Raw genomic sequence first — 16,998 nt, forward strand, 5'->3', positions numbered from 1 at the left:
TGCTGGAGGCATCTCTGGCTGCCAGGAAGTGATTTGAAATTTGAGCTTCAAATATTTCCACCACCTTCTTTTTGGGAGAAGGCTGATACAGGAGGGACTGGACACAACAATTACCACACAACAGTTACCACAGCACCCCCCCAAAAAAAGCCCAACAGCTCTTTCACAGAGTTCCCAGGAAGGGCAGAGTGTCCCAAATTCCTGCTTTGCTCTTCCTATTCCTTCCCATGGAAATCAAGGCTATTTTTGTAACCATCACCTGTCCAGTGTGGATTTCCAGCTTCCCTTCTTTTGGATTATCCCCAGAGGAAAAGGTTTCTATAAAACAGGTCACTCCCATCCAACCTCCACCAAAGCCATGAAAACACAGCCAGAGAACTTCAATCTCACCACCTCCACCCTGCCTTCAACCCTGCCAGGACAACCCCAAACATGCTCTTCCATGTGGGAATAACGCTCCAGAGATGCAAAAATCCAAACATCTGGACCTTCCCATGCACGGTGGGGGGAGACAGTGCAAAGATAAATGACTTTTTGGTGTCCAGCAGCAAGGCAAGATCTCTGGATTTGATGTCCCCCCCACCAAGGACCTTCTTCCCATCACAAAAGAATAAACCCGCTCCCAATCTCCTCCCTCTGAGGGCTGCAGAAATCCTTGAGGAATGATGCCAATGGAATAACTGCATCAGCAGGAGCACTTACCCTTGAAGGGCTTTCTCTCCAAACCAATCTCCCTTCCCCAGGGTGCGGAGGAAGACGGGATCTTCACTGGGGGAGTCTTCCCGAGTGACGTTCACCTGCGGAAAAGCCAAAAGGATTTAGGAAAACTGGGCTTGACAAAGGGTTGTTCAGAGAGGAATTGGCCAGATCTCTGGGCTGGGTCTCCTCTGGGAATTGTTCCCCAGGGTCCTGCACTCTTCCTGTGGCATCACCGACCAACCAGCTGGGGAAATGAACAGTTATATCCCACCGAGGTACCTCCTGCTCTTGGAAAAACCCACCACTTTGGGGGTTTGAATGTTTGTCACTCAGAACACAGAGCTGGCTGCACAAGCACAGGCAGCAGCAGAAAAGAGGCTCCAAGATTTTGGGGTGGCTCAGTCAGGCACACAGCTCAGGCTCCCGTTAGATTTGCTCCCCAGCATTCCTTGAGCTCCTGAGCTCTCACCTCAGGGAAAGGTGGCATAAAAATCAGAACCAAAATGAAACAGTTTGGGGGCTGCAGGATGAAAGGTGCCCCCACTTCTTTGGGCTCCCAGATTCAGGGAAGGGATGACTCTGGCTGGAGCAAAAATCAAGGCTTTTCATTGAAGTTTAAAGGAATTGACCACCTTATTTTTAAATCTTCTGTGCAAGAGAAGAGCAGATATTGCTGATGGAAAGCAAACTGTCTCCCTGCTGTAAACTCATGGACAGTGCATGGTGGGAGTCACCTCTCCCAGCTCTAAATCGAGTTGTGCAGCCTCTGTCTGTGGTCAGTGGACAGGGGCAGGCATTCCCAAAGCCCATCTTGTCCCAGATTTCATTGGGATGAGCCCCTCTCTGCAGGTACCTCACCTATAGGGGAAGATCTCTCATCTGCTCCTCCTTTGCAGACCTTTTAATCAGAGCTTTGGCACATGGAAGTTCCCAAAGGCAAAATGTGGGATGTCAGACATGTCCTTTTGGATTTGGAGACATTCCACTGTAATTCCACCATGAAATTCCTAATTGTGCCCTGCACCTTCTCCCACCTCCTTAAAGGGTGGCCAAACCAAAGTCATTAATGCCCCACCCAAGAGCATGGGAATGTGGGATGGTAGAGCCAGGAACACCCCTGGACACACAAAGGGGACTTTAATGCAGATTTCAGCTCTTTCTCCCTGACTTCCATGGATCCTAAGCAATGAGTGTGGAGGGATTTCTGTGTGGCTCAAAGCTCTGAGCCCTTTGAACAGCCACTGCTCCACCTGACCCAGCACTAAACTGGTGCCACACCATGGCTTTTAATGGGAAAATGGTGGGAAGTGGCACAGCATGGCACACTCTGCCTCTGGATCAAGGCAAGGCACTGCACAGGCAGAAGGGATTGAGCCATTTCCATTCAACAGATTCCTCCACTCAAAGTGTTCTGAACCCACTTCTGATTTCTACTCACTTGGACTCCAGGAAACCCACTCAAATAAATGAACTAAAGTAGTTCAGGAATGGGGTCAAGTGGGGTGGATGGAGCTGAGAGAGAAAAAGAGGAGAGATCTCGCTCCTAAAAGAACCATCAAGGGAGGATGGGCTGCGAGAAAACAGAGCAGAAACCATTCTGAGTGTTTCTGAGGAGTGCTGGGCTCAAAAATACAAAAAATCTCCTTGCTCACTTCAGCCTGGAGAAGAGAAGGGTCTGAGGAGACCTTAGGGCAGAATCCAGTACCTAAAGGTACAAGAGAGCTGGAGAGGGACTTGGGACAAGGGATGGGGGGACAGGACAAGGGGGAATGGCTTCCCACTGCCAGAGGGCAGGGTTAGATGGGATAGTGGGAAGGAATTGTTCCCTGTGAGGGTGGGGAGGCCCTGGCACAGGTTGCCCAGAGAAGCTGTGGCTGCCCCTGGATCCCTGCAAGTGTCCAAGACCTGGTTGGATGGGGCTTGGAGCAACCTGGGCTAGTGGAAGGTGTCCCTGCTCATGGCAGGGGTGGGAATGGATGGGCTTTAAGGTCCCTTCCAACCCCAACCATGCTGGGATTCCATGACTACCAGGAAGGGAGGGGATCCACCTGATCAAGTGAGGCAAAAGCCTGGTTTCCAACAGACTGGCCAACATGGCTTCAAACCCTCCACATGGGAAGGAGATGCACCATTAAAAAAGGGCAAAAAAAAGGATATTCTGGGAGAAGAGGAAATATTATTTCTGAGTGGAGGGAAGTGAAAGGGCATCAGACCTTCAGTTTGGATTTCAGGCCATGGTTATCTTCCTTTCAGAAACTTATCCATGACATTGTTATTCATCTGAAAAGACCTTTTTTTTTCTCCTTCTGATGAAGAACTGGCTCCCAGAAAGAGAGAGTGGAAGATGATGGGAAAAAACTTGGGAGACAGCTCCACACCCACACTCTTCCTCCACGGATGCCACGGGGTTTGCCCTCCCCTCAAGGACACGTGGTTGGTGCCAGCATCAGCTCCAGGGAGCAGGAGGCTGGGCCTGGCCTAATTCCAAGCACATTTATCCATTTGTGTTTCCTTGCCATGTATCATCTCATCTGCAGTGGGAAATCACTGTGTATTCCCGAGAACATCTCCATCCTGCTCTGTGGAAAGAAGCCCAGTGTTTCTCAAGTGGAACAGTATTAGGCCAGCTAAAAAAATAGTAGAAATTTGTTGAAGGTAAGGAAAAAAAACCTTGTATAAAATCCCATCAGGATTTTAGGGGAAAAGAGGTCATAAAGCCCATTTTCCCTGTGAGCAGTGGAACAGAAACTTAGACCTTCTTCCTTCCCCAAGGAGAGAGCTCAGATGTCCCTGGCTTCCCATTATTTAATTTGGGGAAGCTGAGAAGGGGTAGCCATGGGAATGAAGTCTGGAAGTCAGCCTTGTAAGAGGGATTCTTAGCTGAGTATTGCAGGGTATAGTGGCAATAAAAAACAGAGGTTTTTTGCTCATTTGCTGAGAGACTCAACTACTGTTTTCAACCCCAAAGTGTTCCCTGGGAGCAAACCAGCAGCAGATTGATTTTTCTCCCCTTCAGGCCGCTCTTCTCTGCTGGTACAGTGCCAGAAGTTTAATTAAATGTCAAGTGTTGCCACATTTGTGCCCGGGGAAGGGAGGGAGGGAGAGGCTGGGGCTGAGTTTTGGGAGCAGGGCAGCACCAGCAGCCCTGCAGGGTGTGAGCTCACCTTCCCTTTGCTGATGATGAAGAAGGTGTCCCCTCGAGCTCCTTGTCTGATGATGTACTCTCCACTTTCATAGTGTGTCTGTAAAGGGAGAAAAAAACCAGATGAAGATGAGCAAACCCGAGCAGAGCCTGTTTTCCAGGGGATCCTTGGGCAGTTCTGCAGGATAAAATCACCCCACACCAATTTTCTCCCAGCCCGACACTGGCTGGGACTCAAAGATTGTCCTCTGTCAAGGGATGGAAGGATTAAATTGCAACACTTTCTGGCTTGCCCATTTTTCCTCAGGCTGTGCCAGTGCCAACTTTTGCCCAGATGAATTATCCTCACAGCCTAAATCCATTTTTAGCACGTCAAAAGGACAGAGGAGTTTTCATAAGGGAATACAGGACATGAGCTAAACTGCAATAATGTGTCTGTTGTAACAATAATTCTTTTTCTTCTCTTTTTTTTTCTTGTGGTTTTGCTGGTTTCCCAGCTTTGCTAGCAAGGGCTTTATTCAACAAACAATTTTCTTTCTCTTCTCCTGTTATTACAGTAGTTTAATCTGCCTGGTTTTTTCTGCCTTATTGCGTGGAATATTCCTTGCTAAATCCCTGTCACAGCTTATCAACACCTCCATCCCCTGGATCAGCCCAGCAGAGGCAATTTGCATTTCTACATCACCAAAAAACCCCAAAGCCAACATTTCCTGATATTTTTTTCCCAATATTTTCTAAATAAAGACTCTCCATTCATATCCAGGCCCCCCCAAACCCTCTGGCTCAGGTGCTGTTTGAAGCCACAGCAAAGACCATCAGGGCTCCTAATCCCAAAGAATGTAAAACCAGGGATGATTTGAGAGGAATTCATTCAAATCCTTGAATTTGGATAAGCTTGAGATGTTTTCTTTCAAGGGTATTGTGTTTATTTACCGGGTTTATTTATTTATCTTTACACCCAACCTTTTTGGTGCCACTTCCAGACTGATCCCACAGGAAAATAAACAGGCAGAGGCTCATGGAAAAGCAATGGGAGAAAAGAACTCTTTGGTTTGGGAGCATTGGGCACACGGGGATATTAATGAAAAGGCAAAAAGTTAAACGTAAAATATATATAAAAATTAAAATATTAAAATATTAAAAATATATTAAAAATAAAAAATATATTCAAAATAAAAATACATTAAAAATATAAATATATTAAAAATAAAAATATATTTAAAATCTTCTAAAAAATCTAAAAAATATCTTAGTGAACTATAATACAGAATGAATTAGGTGAGTTCCTTAAAATACACCTAGTTAGGCAGCAACCTAAACAAAAAAATATGGGTAAATAAAAGCAGCAGGTTGGTAATTAATAATCCTCAGATTCTCCAGAAGATCAATAAATTAAAAAAAAACCAAACAAAAAAAATCAACCAAAAACCCCCCAAAACAAACAAACAAAAAACCACCCCCCAAAAAAACCAAAAAACAACAACAGCAACAAAACCAAAACAAAAACCAAAAAACCAAACCCAAACCAAACAAACAAAAAACCACCCCCCCAAAAAACCCAAAAAACAACAACAGCAACAAAACCAAAACAAAAACCAAAAAACCAAACCCAAACCAAACAAAAAAAAACAACAACAAAATAATAATAACAACAACAACAACAACAACAACAATAATAATAATAATAATAATAATAATAATAAAGTTCTCTACCAGAACCACAAATCCTGAATATTATCACGGCACTTCTAATGAGGGGACAGGAGAATGTGGGTCAGGAATTCTAATTTGTGGGTTGTCCTGACCCTGAACAGACTCTACTGGATATAAAAAATGCTGTATTTTTCCCTCTTTTCATGTGCCAGAATGGAAAGAGGAAAAAAATCCTGGAGGAGCCCCTGGACAGGAACTCAGAGAGTTTTCCTTGTTACCCAGGGTGTTTCTGGAGAGCAGATTTGAGGATGGACATTTCTGAGCATCCAGGATGAGACTCCCTGAAAGGGCCTGATTTTAGGAGGTGTTGGGATCAGATCCTCTCAAGTGGAATTTTGTAGGCACCCAAAGATCTAATGACTGCAAACATTATTATGTATATTCTCATGAGTCCCCCTGGAGGAAAGGACTCTGGGTGGAACACTGCATTTCCCCCCAAAGTCCAGGGAGGAAAAGCTGGTTTATTTGCTCAGATTTCACTCCAGCCAAAGCACCCCGTGGTTTTCTGGGCACACTTCTTCAGAAAACAGCTCCTTCAGGCCACGACAAAATGAAAGCAAAACACAGAAATTAATTCCTGGCTGGAAGAGCTGAGCAAACTGTATTAACTAATCTTCCATTTCCTTCTTTCCCAGTGGAAAACAGCAGAAATCCAGGGGAAAAAATGGGACTCAAATGGAGAAAACCCAATGGAGGCTGCAGAAATACAGGTCCCAGTTTGGCAGCAAAGTCTGGGCAAGGCAGAGTTCAAGGGAACAGCCACGATAAAGCCAAGGAATAACTGCTGGGAAGGCTCAGCGAGTCACAAATGTATATTTTATAAGCTTTGGCAAATAAAGGCTCAGCATCGATGAATTATAAATGCCACAAAATTTAGAGTATTTGTCATGCTAACTGGGTTGTTGTTTCATAAAGTAACTTTTATAAACGTTCAGGCCCTTCAGGTGCTTCTCTCCAGGGTCAGAGCTGCTTTATCACCCAAGAACAATCCCTGCCACCCCATTTTCCTACAGAATAAAACACTTCCCCAGTCAGGGAATCAGCCCCCTCTTCAGCAATGGGGCTGTGGGGATGCAGAAAGCAAACCAAGCTTGCAACCCAAATGCAGAGGATAAATCAGAGGTTTAAGTGCTCCAAGAAGAGCTTTCTTCTCAAGAAAATAAGCAATTAAATAAAAATAAGTGATAAAAAAAGTGGTTTGGTTTTTCTGCTTTTTTATTTAGGGGGGGAGGCATGTCTGAAATTAAACACTGAAGGTTTTCTTAGGGCTTTAGTTCTTTCATTAATATTTATGGATTGGGTTTCATTATCTGACATGCAACATTAGGAAGGCTGGAGAGAATGGGTTTAAACAGTGTTTTTGTTGGATTAGGGGGTCAATATGTGGTTTATGGATAGAACAGAAGAACAGGATGTAAAATAATTTCTGGGCTAGACCTGGAAAACCAGCGTGAAAACTAGCAGGGAATCCATCCACAACATCCATGGGACACACAGAAATCTGGGAATCCACCAGGCCAAGCTCCATATTAACTGTTACCATCACTGCAAATCATCATTTCCCCTTAGATATAAATCAAGCCCTTTACCAAACCCAAACCAAACCCTAAACCAGGCCAGTTTCTGTGCCAGAGGCAGATTTTAATCCCATGTCTAAACAGGTTAAAACCAACCTGAGCACACAGAGAAGCTGGAATCCTTCCCAAACCAGCATTTCCAACCTCAATGAACACCAGGGAAGCTCTTCCTCCCTTTTAAGTTCCTCCTGTGTGGCCCATCATGGAGGTCCCTGTTTGTCCACTAAGAGCAGCTTCTATAAAAACATGTGTTGCCAGTTTTACTTAAAACCATGAAAAACTCCCAGTGGCAAGGGGGGAAAAATTCTTCCTCAGCAGGTTTGATGGGGTAAGACACGGCTGAGTCTCCAGGACCTGCTCCAGGTATCCCCCAGAAGCAGCAGCAGGGGTGCAGAGCACCTCATGGTCCAGATCATGCCCTAAAAAAGGCCAATATCCTGCTTTGTGGAATCCCTCAGCCAGAATTCCACAGTGCCACCTCAGCCTCGAGTGGAAAAAACACCCCATGGAATAAAGTTCTCTTGAGGAGTGATGGTCTCCAGGCTGGAGGCCAATCCAAGAGTCAAACTCCACAAAAACCTCGTTTCTCCACCAGCTGGGTGCCTCTGGCTGCTCTGTTTATCCCGAGAATACTTGGGAAAAGGTGGGAAATGGTGTGTTTGGAATGCTACGTAACCCAAAGGTCACCTGAGGGGAGCAGAGACACAAAGGTGGCTTTGAAACCGAGGAGTTTGACTCCCTGGAGCCAGTTTTACACCACATTAACCAGTGGGCTTGATGCCAGTGCTCCCTGTCTAACCCACCCCAGCCAGGGGGTATTGAAATAAAAATTAAAATAATCTCAATCTGTTATTTTGCTGCTGGGGCTCTAAAAAAATGTCCACAGAACCCCCAGTAAAGCTCCAAACAGCAGCAGCTTTCAAAAGACTTATTTTTCCCGTTCTTGCTGCCTTAACCATCCCTTCAAGGCTGCAGTGCTAAGAAAATAAAATGTAAAAATATGTTTATTTGCTGAAAAATGCTGCAAACCCAAGCAGGTTATTACTGGTCTTCTGTACTGAATTCCTTGGGAATCATGTGGATTTTCTTCCCTGCTTTTACCACGTGTTTCACTGGTAAGGATTATCCAAAAATGCTGCTCCTTCAAACAGCCAAAGCATGATCCTGTCGTGCTCTTCTCCTTAATTACCCCTAATTTTTGACACTCAGGATATGTCAATACCCAAACAGCAGCTTCATTGGAGCTCAACAAACGGGATGTTAAAATATGAGGGAGCTGCAGGGCTGAGGGGAAGTGAGGGTTAACTACATAACTATAACTTTAATTATCCATAATGATAATTATGGAGCACAGAGATGGGAAAGCAGATGAGGAAGGCGACCAGGGCCTGAAGACAGATGAGAAGGAAGATGGAGAGAGATTATTTACAGGGTCTGGAGTGCCAGGACAAGGGGGAATGGCTTCCCAGTGCCAGAGGGCAGGGATAGATGGGATATGGGGAAGGAATTCTCAGCACAGGTTGCCCAGAGCAGCTGTGGCTGCCCCTGGATCCCTGGAAGTGTCCAAGGCCAGGTTGGACAACCTGGAACAGTGGAAGGTGTCCCTGCCCATGGCAGGGGGTGGAATGAGATGGGCTTTAGGGTCCAAGCTGTGTAACACTTACAGGAGACTCTCTCCCTGTTAAATCCTTCTGGGAAATATTTTTTCTGGTTCACTGTGGACTGTGAGGGCACTGAGGAAACAGCTCAGCTCCTGGACAGTCTGGGTGTCCTCTCCAGTTCTGGTCCTTCTGAGCTTCCAGTTCCAGCCAAACCATCCCTGACCAGGGGGGTCTCAGTGCCCCCAAAGGGAACATTCCCACGGGGACATTCCCGTCCTGCTTATGGAGTGACACAAAGCAGAGAGTCCCAGAACAGGGCTGGAAGGGACCCTTAAAGATCAAGTGCAACTCCCTGCTCAGAGAACAGCCACCCAAAACTAAACTCCATGACCTAAAGCTAAAAAGTTCTGCAATGAGGAGCATCTTCCTCCCCCCACAGGGTGAATTCATCACTCCTTGACCGAGGCTGCACCGTGTTACACCAAGACAGAACCCCTGTTTCTGAGCACTTGGGGCAGGTGAAAGGAGCACAAAAGGATGTGTGAGGGCAGGCCCAGAGGTGCCTTCAGCAGTTATTTCACTGAAGCAAAAGCAAGTGCAGCCTACACCTGATCCACGGGGTGCAAGCTGGGACAGATTAACCCCCAGTGCCACAGCAGTGCCCTGCTGCTCCAGGAGCACAAAGATGGCACAAATGTTCCTAGCTGGAAGTTCTTTGGTTAAATGATTGCTTTAATTTCCTGGTTGTTTGTTTTGGGGGTTGGCAGCCCTGTTCCATGGGTCTGAATGTGCCTAGGCTGTGCTGAGAGGATGATGGGATGATGGGTATCCTCCTGCTCTTCCTTTTCCTCAAAAACTACTCCCACTTCAGTGTCCCAAAGGCATTATAAAGATCCACAGATTGGGCTGGGACCACTTCACTCCCAGGAGCTGCTCCCATGACAAGGTAAGAAAGGTGATGGAAATAATGTTATAAAAGTGGAAGTTGAGGAAGAGAGAAAACTCACATACTCTGTTTGGAGTGAAAGACCATCTCCAAACTGCGATTTTTCCAACCTCTGGCAACTCCAGAACAGCTGGTCCTGAAGAACAGGCTGAATTTTCACCGGGAATTCAAGACTTTTGCACTGACCTGTCAATAAGGACACGGGAACAGAGAGCAGAGAGGGGGTGGAGTGTCCTCCCTGGGGCTATTCCAGAGCTGTCTGGACACACTCCTGTGCCCTGTGCTCTGGGTTGGCCCTGCTGGAGCAGGGAGGTGGCACCAGATCCCCACTGTGGTCCCTCCCCCAGCCTGACCCATCCTGGGGTTCTGTAAGGATCTAAAAAAGCAGGATGCAGTTTTCTGCCTTCTTGCTAAAGAAACCTCCTGCTTTCATTCCCTCTAAAAGCCAACACAAGGCATTGGAAGCCACCTTTGGCCTCTCACTCCATCCCCACTGTTGCTGTAACAGCCTGACAATTGTTTTTGGAGGGCAACCAGGCCTCCCAACCCTCCAGCAGCTGCCAGGCCACCCCCCTCAGCTGTTCCTTCTCTGCAGGGCTGAGACAAACATCTGTTTCTCTGGCTCTGCCTCCAAAACCGAGCTGTAAAACACTGTCAGCAGCTGGCACAGGGGCCACCACCCCCTGACCCTGAGCCTGCCCCTGTCCCTGCTGTCCCCCCGGGGCAGGGACAGCTCCCTGAGCGGGGGCACAGAGGGCAGAGGTCCAGGAGATGCCCAGCTGGTGCCTGCAGGATGTTTCCTTCTGTAAAGGAAGCTGTAGGAAGAGAGCAGAGGCTCCGACACGCTGATTTTTGGAGGAGCAGCCACTGAGAGAAGGTTTTTCATCCTCACATGCAACAAAAATGGATGGGAAAGCATGAGAGGAGACAAATTAGATGGCAGAGGGTGAGAGGATGAGTTTTCTTGGAGAAAGAGCACATGGAAAGATGCTCAGAGGATGAGGAAGGGCACAAGGAAGGATGAGGGGATGAGGAGGAAGCTCGTCCCTGTCACCACACGTTTCTTTGGCATGACAAGAAGAGATGTCAGTGGGGTAGAGCTTCATTTCCTTCAGTGCAAAGGAAGAGGAAAAGAGAAATAAAAGCAGACCAACAGGCAGGATGAGAAGAAACAGGACTTTCAGGAGGCTGAGAAGTGGAGGATGCTGGAAAAACCAGGAACTTCAAAGAGATACAGTGGGGCTGAAGAGGGTAAAAGGTGAAGGGAGAACTTCAGGTGGGGCAGTTGAAGGGTTTGGAAAGCTGAGAGATGAGAGAGGGGGTGAGAGCAGCACATTGGGGCAGAGTGAGGGGAAACAGGAGAGGAGCTTTAACAAGACTTTCCAGAGAGATGAGACAGGAATTGATACGGAAAAAAATAGAATTTATTGCCATGAGAGATAATGAAAGACTAATTAGCCAGGTGAAAGGTGATAGTGGTATTTGGTCACAGCTAAAGTCAGGAACTGGGTTGGAAAACCCACAAAGCTTGGCTTGCTAATTAAAATAATAACAGATTCACAGCTAATCAATGTGGAGAATTGTAATTACAAAAAGGATACCCAGGCAACAGGGTGGAACTCATTCATCTGACTGAAAAGTAGCAAACAGGAAAATAAAGCAAAATAAAAATATTTTTTTTTTTTTTAAATTTATAGAGCGAATTGCACAGGGTTGATGCTGATGCTGTTAAGGGAATAAACAAAATCATAAATAAAATCAAGTTGCCAATTGAAAATGGGAGAAAAAAGCTGGCCAGTCACACACATTTTGAGCACAAGCTTCTGCAGGATTGAAATCTCTCCCTGAACCAGCCCATTCCTGTGACATTCCCAGCCCACCTGGACCATGAACACCTTGGAAAATGGAGGAAATACAACCAGGAGCAGCCTCACACCGTGGCACTGCAGCAGTTGCCCAGTTCTTGGAATGGTAAAAATGAAACTAGAAGGAAACAAATCAGCACATTTGATTTGTTCCATGTATTTTTCTTAATTTCCTCCAAATTTTGTGTGCTTATTCAGAGAAGTTATTTGCATTGCCACGAGGATCCAAACTAGTTTCATAATCTATCATGAGGAACAGAACCCCCCCCCCATATTAATTGAATATATTAATTGAATATATCAATTGAATATATTAATTGAATATATTAATTGAATGTATTAATTGAATATATTAATTAAATATATTCAGCCACTCTTCAAGCAACCTGTGATTAAATATATTTTCTTTTGGGGTCTCAACCAAAGAGGAGACTCCACGTTTCCATATGCAAATGCACTTCAAATTATCACTAAAAACCACCTTTATGGGAAGCAAAACCATGACCAACAGCTGACTTGGCCAATCTCTGCAGAGTTTTACTGAAACAGGTAATTTTTCAGGTTCAAACACCAAAATTCACCACTTGCTCCCAGTTTGGCAACATCTTGAGGGGCCTTGCAGGTGACAACCACGCCTGGTTTTTGCAGCATCACATGGATTAAACATTCCCACAGCTCATACTCTCCTTTATATCCCCCTGGATTTGGGCTGTTGCCACAAAATATTCCCCTTTTCCCTCGATTTCTCTCCTTAAATGCACAAAAGGTGGGAAAAAAGCAGAGTTTTGTCAACTCAGCCTCGACTCCCAGTGTGCCAACAAAGGCCCTGGATGACAAGGAATGGTGGGAGTGAATCCCACTGGCACAACCAAGATCAAATGTTTGCCTGGAAAATATTAAAGCAGCAAGAGAACTTTTACTCTCAGCGTGCACTTAAATGGGAAAACCCAAAATCTGTATTATTTTAAACAGCAATAACAACTTTTCCCAATGGAAATAGGAGTTGCCTCGAGCCCCTCACCCGGCTTGCAACTGTCTCCTTGACAACAGAACCCGGAAAGTTGGGATAAAAATTCTGCTTTGCAACAGAAATGCAAAATAACCTCCCCCAAGTAGAGAAATCAGTATTTTTTACTGTTCATTTACACTTAACTACTGTTAAAACAGACTCGTGCAGCTCCAAGGGGTGACCCTGCAGCACCAGCATCTCTCCTGGAGTGACCACATTTATAAATATTGGACTGGATACATCCATTTTTGTGCCTTAAAGCAGATTTTTCTGAGGATATCTTAATATCAGCCCTGAAAAGAGACCCAGATGAAGCCCTGGTTGAGGCCACCACCCTTTCCCATGCAGTGATATCCTGAGTTTTCCCAGCAACAAGCTATTTTTTCCCCACCTGTCTCCAAATGACCGGCTATTTTCATTTTATATTCACTCTGAGATCCTTAAAACCTTATTTTGCAGCACAAGTGTCACGCTGAGCAGAGGAAGAGCACCTGAAACACTCAGATCCCCAGCAGGAGATCCCTTCCTGCCTGTTTGCCACGACTTTCAGACAACAGACTTGGCTGCCTTCTTGCCCACAGTGGGTCTGACTGCGGGTAAATCACCTTTAAAAAGATTTTCAGAAGAAGGGTTGATGTCTCCCCTGGCCCTTCACACGTCCCTCAGAACTCCCCCCTTTGTTTAAATGAGAATTTTCTCATTTTCACATGAAAATGGTCACACTGGCAAGGAAGGGCTGAAGGAGTGGCCTGAGTTGACCTTCAACAAACCTCTAAATCCCACCTGGAGTTCTCAGGGGGCACGTTCTTACTCCAGGACCAGGCTTTGCCAACGCCTTTCCAAACCCCTCATGAGTGAGGGAGGGGAAGCAACCAAGGAGAGGATCAAACTCTGTCATTCCCAATTCCTCATGCTCTGTTATCCTTAGGATATGGGCCAGGCCAGCAATTCCTGTTGCCTAAAATAAATATTAGGCTGCTTAAAATTGTACCAAAGGACGTGAACTGGACTTGGCTTTCAGATCAGAAAGAACAGGGTTTTTTTGAATTCTTGGAGAAACAAACATTTTCTGATCCAAACCTGCATTTCAGAGGCTGATTTCCCTTCTGTGTTTGATTGCTGCACATTTGGATCAGGAGGTTTCCCTGCTGAAAGCCCACACCTGGATTTCTTTCCCAATATCCATCCCCGGTGCCGAAGGGTTGAGTTGTACAAGTGGTGGCCTCGGGGACAATGTTCTGAGATGATGTTCTACTGCTGCAGGGGCTGAAGCTTTGGACCCAAAAACCTGTGGGTGATCCCCAAATGCAGCCAGAAAAGCCCAGAATGGGTTGGGTTGGAAGGGACCATGGGCAGGGACACCTTCCACCAGCCCAGGTTGCTCCAAGCCCCATCCAACCTGGCCTGGGACACTCCCAAGGATGGGGAACAGGAGCAGTCCCACGCTCTTCTTTCCATAATCCCTGCTCAGTTCAAGTAAGAGGCAGAAGTTCCAACCTGTGCTCGACTCCCTGGAAGCTCTGAAGGCCAGGAACACATTTTTCATGGTTGTAAGGAGTTGGAAGAGACCCCTCAGGGTCATGGAGTCCAACTCCTGGCCCTACAAATGACCCAAATCCATCAATCCTCAGGAACACAAATCTAAGACCCAAACCCCCTTTTTCTAACGCAACAACCCATTCACAGTCCAACCAAAAAGCTTCTCCAGCAGAACAACATTCCTTTTCCACCAAAAATAAGGATTGGGGGGGGGGGGAGAACTCTGCCCAAGCTCAGTCCTGGGGGCTGATCCATGGATTGTGGCAGCAGGGAGCCCTGCAATCCCCCCCGTGCCCCCTCCCCAGCCCCACCTGGCACACAGGACCTGACCCCTACAGCAGGGAGGAATTCCACTTTGGGAAGCTGCACAGGGAATTCCCTGCTAAGAAGGACAGGAAGCCACGAGGTGCTAAAAAGGTAAATAAGAAAACACCCCAGCAATGGCCCTTTGTGTGCAGGATGGAAATCAGGCCAGCTCCATTTTCCCACATCAGTGACTCCATTTCTGAGGTGCTTCTCCCTCCCTGCCCTGGTTCAATTTTCCCAAATCCAGTGCCTACTATCTCATGGATTAAGGGTGAAATGGCTCTGTGCTATCATCAGCACAACTCTCTATTACTGTTATTCAGACTCACCCACTGCAAACACCACACCAAGGGTGGCAAAGCAGGAGTTGGCTCAAATACATCCCCAGGACCTGTAATTGGATGTTTAATATGCAGGGAGTGGGAGTGAGTTCGTTTCCGAAGGAAAATAAACTCCCTAAAAACAGAAACACTTGAGAAATATCTTGAGAAGCCACTGAGGCTTGGGAAGGGAGGAGGATCTCCCCATCCCAATGTTTGATCCCAGCACAAAGCTGGGCCTTCACAACTGGGTCCATTGCTGGAGGGGCTCCACTGCTGCAGGAGGACTCCCAGCTCCATGTCCCCAGCATTCCCAGCTTGGTGGCCATTCCAGGTGTCTCTCCACGACCACACTGGCTGTTCTCTTCATTTTTGTCCCTAATTAATCCCTTGCTCCTGAGGACCTGCAACCCAGCCCTGTCCCAAATACCAGCAGGTGTCACTGTGGGCAATGCTATGGGAGACACCATAAAGTCTGGATCAAAGGGAAAACACCCATCAAGTTAATGGATATTTGGGTTTTTCCTGAATATAGTAGCTAATTCCATTTTTTTTTTTTGGCTTTTACAGATAAAATTGGATTGTCTGCAGCTCACAGATAAAAGGAGCTTTGCTGGAAACAATTCATTTCTTCAGGGTTGGAGACTGGAAAGCACTGAGTGTTTTCAAGTAAGCACAAGGTTGGCTTTGGTTTCTTTGGTTCACTGCCACCAAAATTCACTGTTATATGTATATAACTAGGGATAGGTGGGTGGGAATTTGGGAATTTGGGAAATGGTTGGTAAAGCCAAGTCCCAGAAGGAGATGCAGACACACACTCTCTCCTTCCGGGCTTCCCCTGAAGGATCCAGCACAGCCCCAAGCACAAAGCAGGTACCTCAGCCATCCCATAAATCCATCCCATAAATCATTTGGTGGCTGGGAATGCCCAGCTTTTCAGAAAAGCTCCTTTTGAACTCTGATACCAAGCCCTGGAGATGCTCCATGCAAAGCAGGCCCCTTGTCCTGAGCTTCCCACTGCAGGAGAACCAGGAGCGTTGCAGCTTTCACAGCTGTGCTTATTGATCTTAAAATCACTAGTCCAAGCATTATTTTTACATTATTACAAGCAATAATATAATATTATTATCAAAAAGGACCATTTGCTCCATGAACCTGTGCCCTTGGAGCAGGATGGTGCCAGATGCTGCTGACACACCACAAATGGACTTTCCAAAGAGTATTTCTTACACCTGATTAAGATTTTGCTAGTTCAGTTTTAAACTTGCTGGGGTGGAAGGGAAATATTTTGGGGCAGAGGCACTGCCCACGTCCCAAGGACATTGAGCTGAGCCCCCTTCACCACGGGGAGACCCACCCAGTGCACAGATTGTAACCATCTTTTGGCCTGAACTGAACATGTTCTATTTGCTCTGCAACCACCAACCCTGTCAGCAAGCAAAAGCTGAAACTAAATTCATGGAAAAGCAGATTCCAGGGCTGCTGCAAAGCCTCTTGAAACTGGGAACAGCAAATGAATGGTTGTGGGGAAATTCAGGACATGGCTGGATCAGGGAAGAGAAGAGTCCTTGGATCTCCTGAGCTGCACCCAGTGACCTCTCTGTTGTCCCAGGTGCTATAAAAAACCCCACATATCCATCTTGTGTTTCTAATAGTCTGCAAATCTACCAGTGCAAATAATAAACTGTGGATTTACTGAAATCTTTTCTTTCCGTATCTGTGAAACCCTGGAAAATATCTAAGATGATCAACAAAAAAAATAAATAAATGTATTTTGCTCCTTTCTTTCAGAGCTGTGACAGCCTGGCTGAAGAATCCGATTAAAGAGCATAAAAATATCTTCCAGATAGGGCAGAGCTGGGTTTAATCCAGCAAACATTTAAACCCAAACACCTGCATAACCCTGGCAAGTGTGGCAGCTTTAAAACTCACCATCTTATCAGTGAAAAGCTTTGACATCCACCCCCAAAAATAATAAAAACAAACTAATAACAGGAAATACTGAAGGAAGCAGCATTTGGGGAAGGTTTTCTCCTGTCCTGCTGAACTGGCCCACGAGGTGGATTTGCCATGTGTCCTGCTGGTGACCATGTCCCTTTAGGCCCTGCAAGGGGCAGTCAGCTCTCCCTGGAGCCTTCTCTTCTCCAGGTGAACCCCCCCAGCTCTCCCAGCCTGGCTCCAGAGCAGAGGGGCTCCAGCCCTGGCAGCATCTCCATGGCCTCCTGGATTCACTCCAGCAGCTCCACATCCTGGACTTCTGAGGCTTCCCAGCAGCTACAGC

The 16,998-nt window shown here is 46.3% G+C and overlaps 1 protein-coding gene across 4 annotated transcripts in view; it reads right to left on the reverse strand.

Annotated features, from left to right (window-relative positions):
- Nucleotides 1–16,998, reverse strand: part of PRKG1 (protein kinase cGMP-dependent 1) — a 377,420-nt gene that overhangs the window by 91,869 nt on the left and 268,553 nt on the right. For all 4 annotated transcript variants that reach the window (XM_051799629.1, XM_051799628.1, XM_051799630.1 and 1 more), the window contains 2 exons: nucleotides 3,864–3,941; nucleotides 703–797 (listed from right to left, as the gene is read on the reverse strand). In XM_051799629.1, coding sequence (XP_051655589.1) covers nucleotides 703–797; nucleotides 3,864–3,941 — 173 coding nt within the window. The remainder of the gene's footprint in view (nucleotides 1–702; nucleotides 798–3,863; nucleotides 3,942–16,998) is intronic.

Source organism: Manacus candei, unplaced genomic scaffold (genome assembly GCF_025592945.1).
Source record: "Manacus candei isolate 608988 ecotype Guabito, Panama unplaced genomic scaffold, ASM2559294v1 h1tg000050l, whole genome shotgun sequence".
NCBI lineage: Eukaryota > Metazoa > Chordata > Aves > Passeriformes > Pipridae > Manacus > Manacus candei.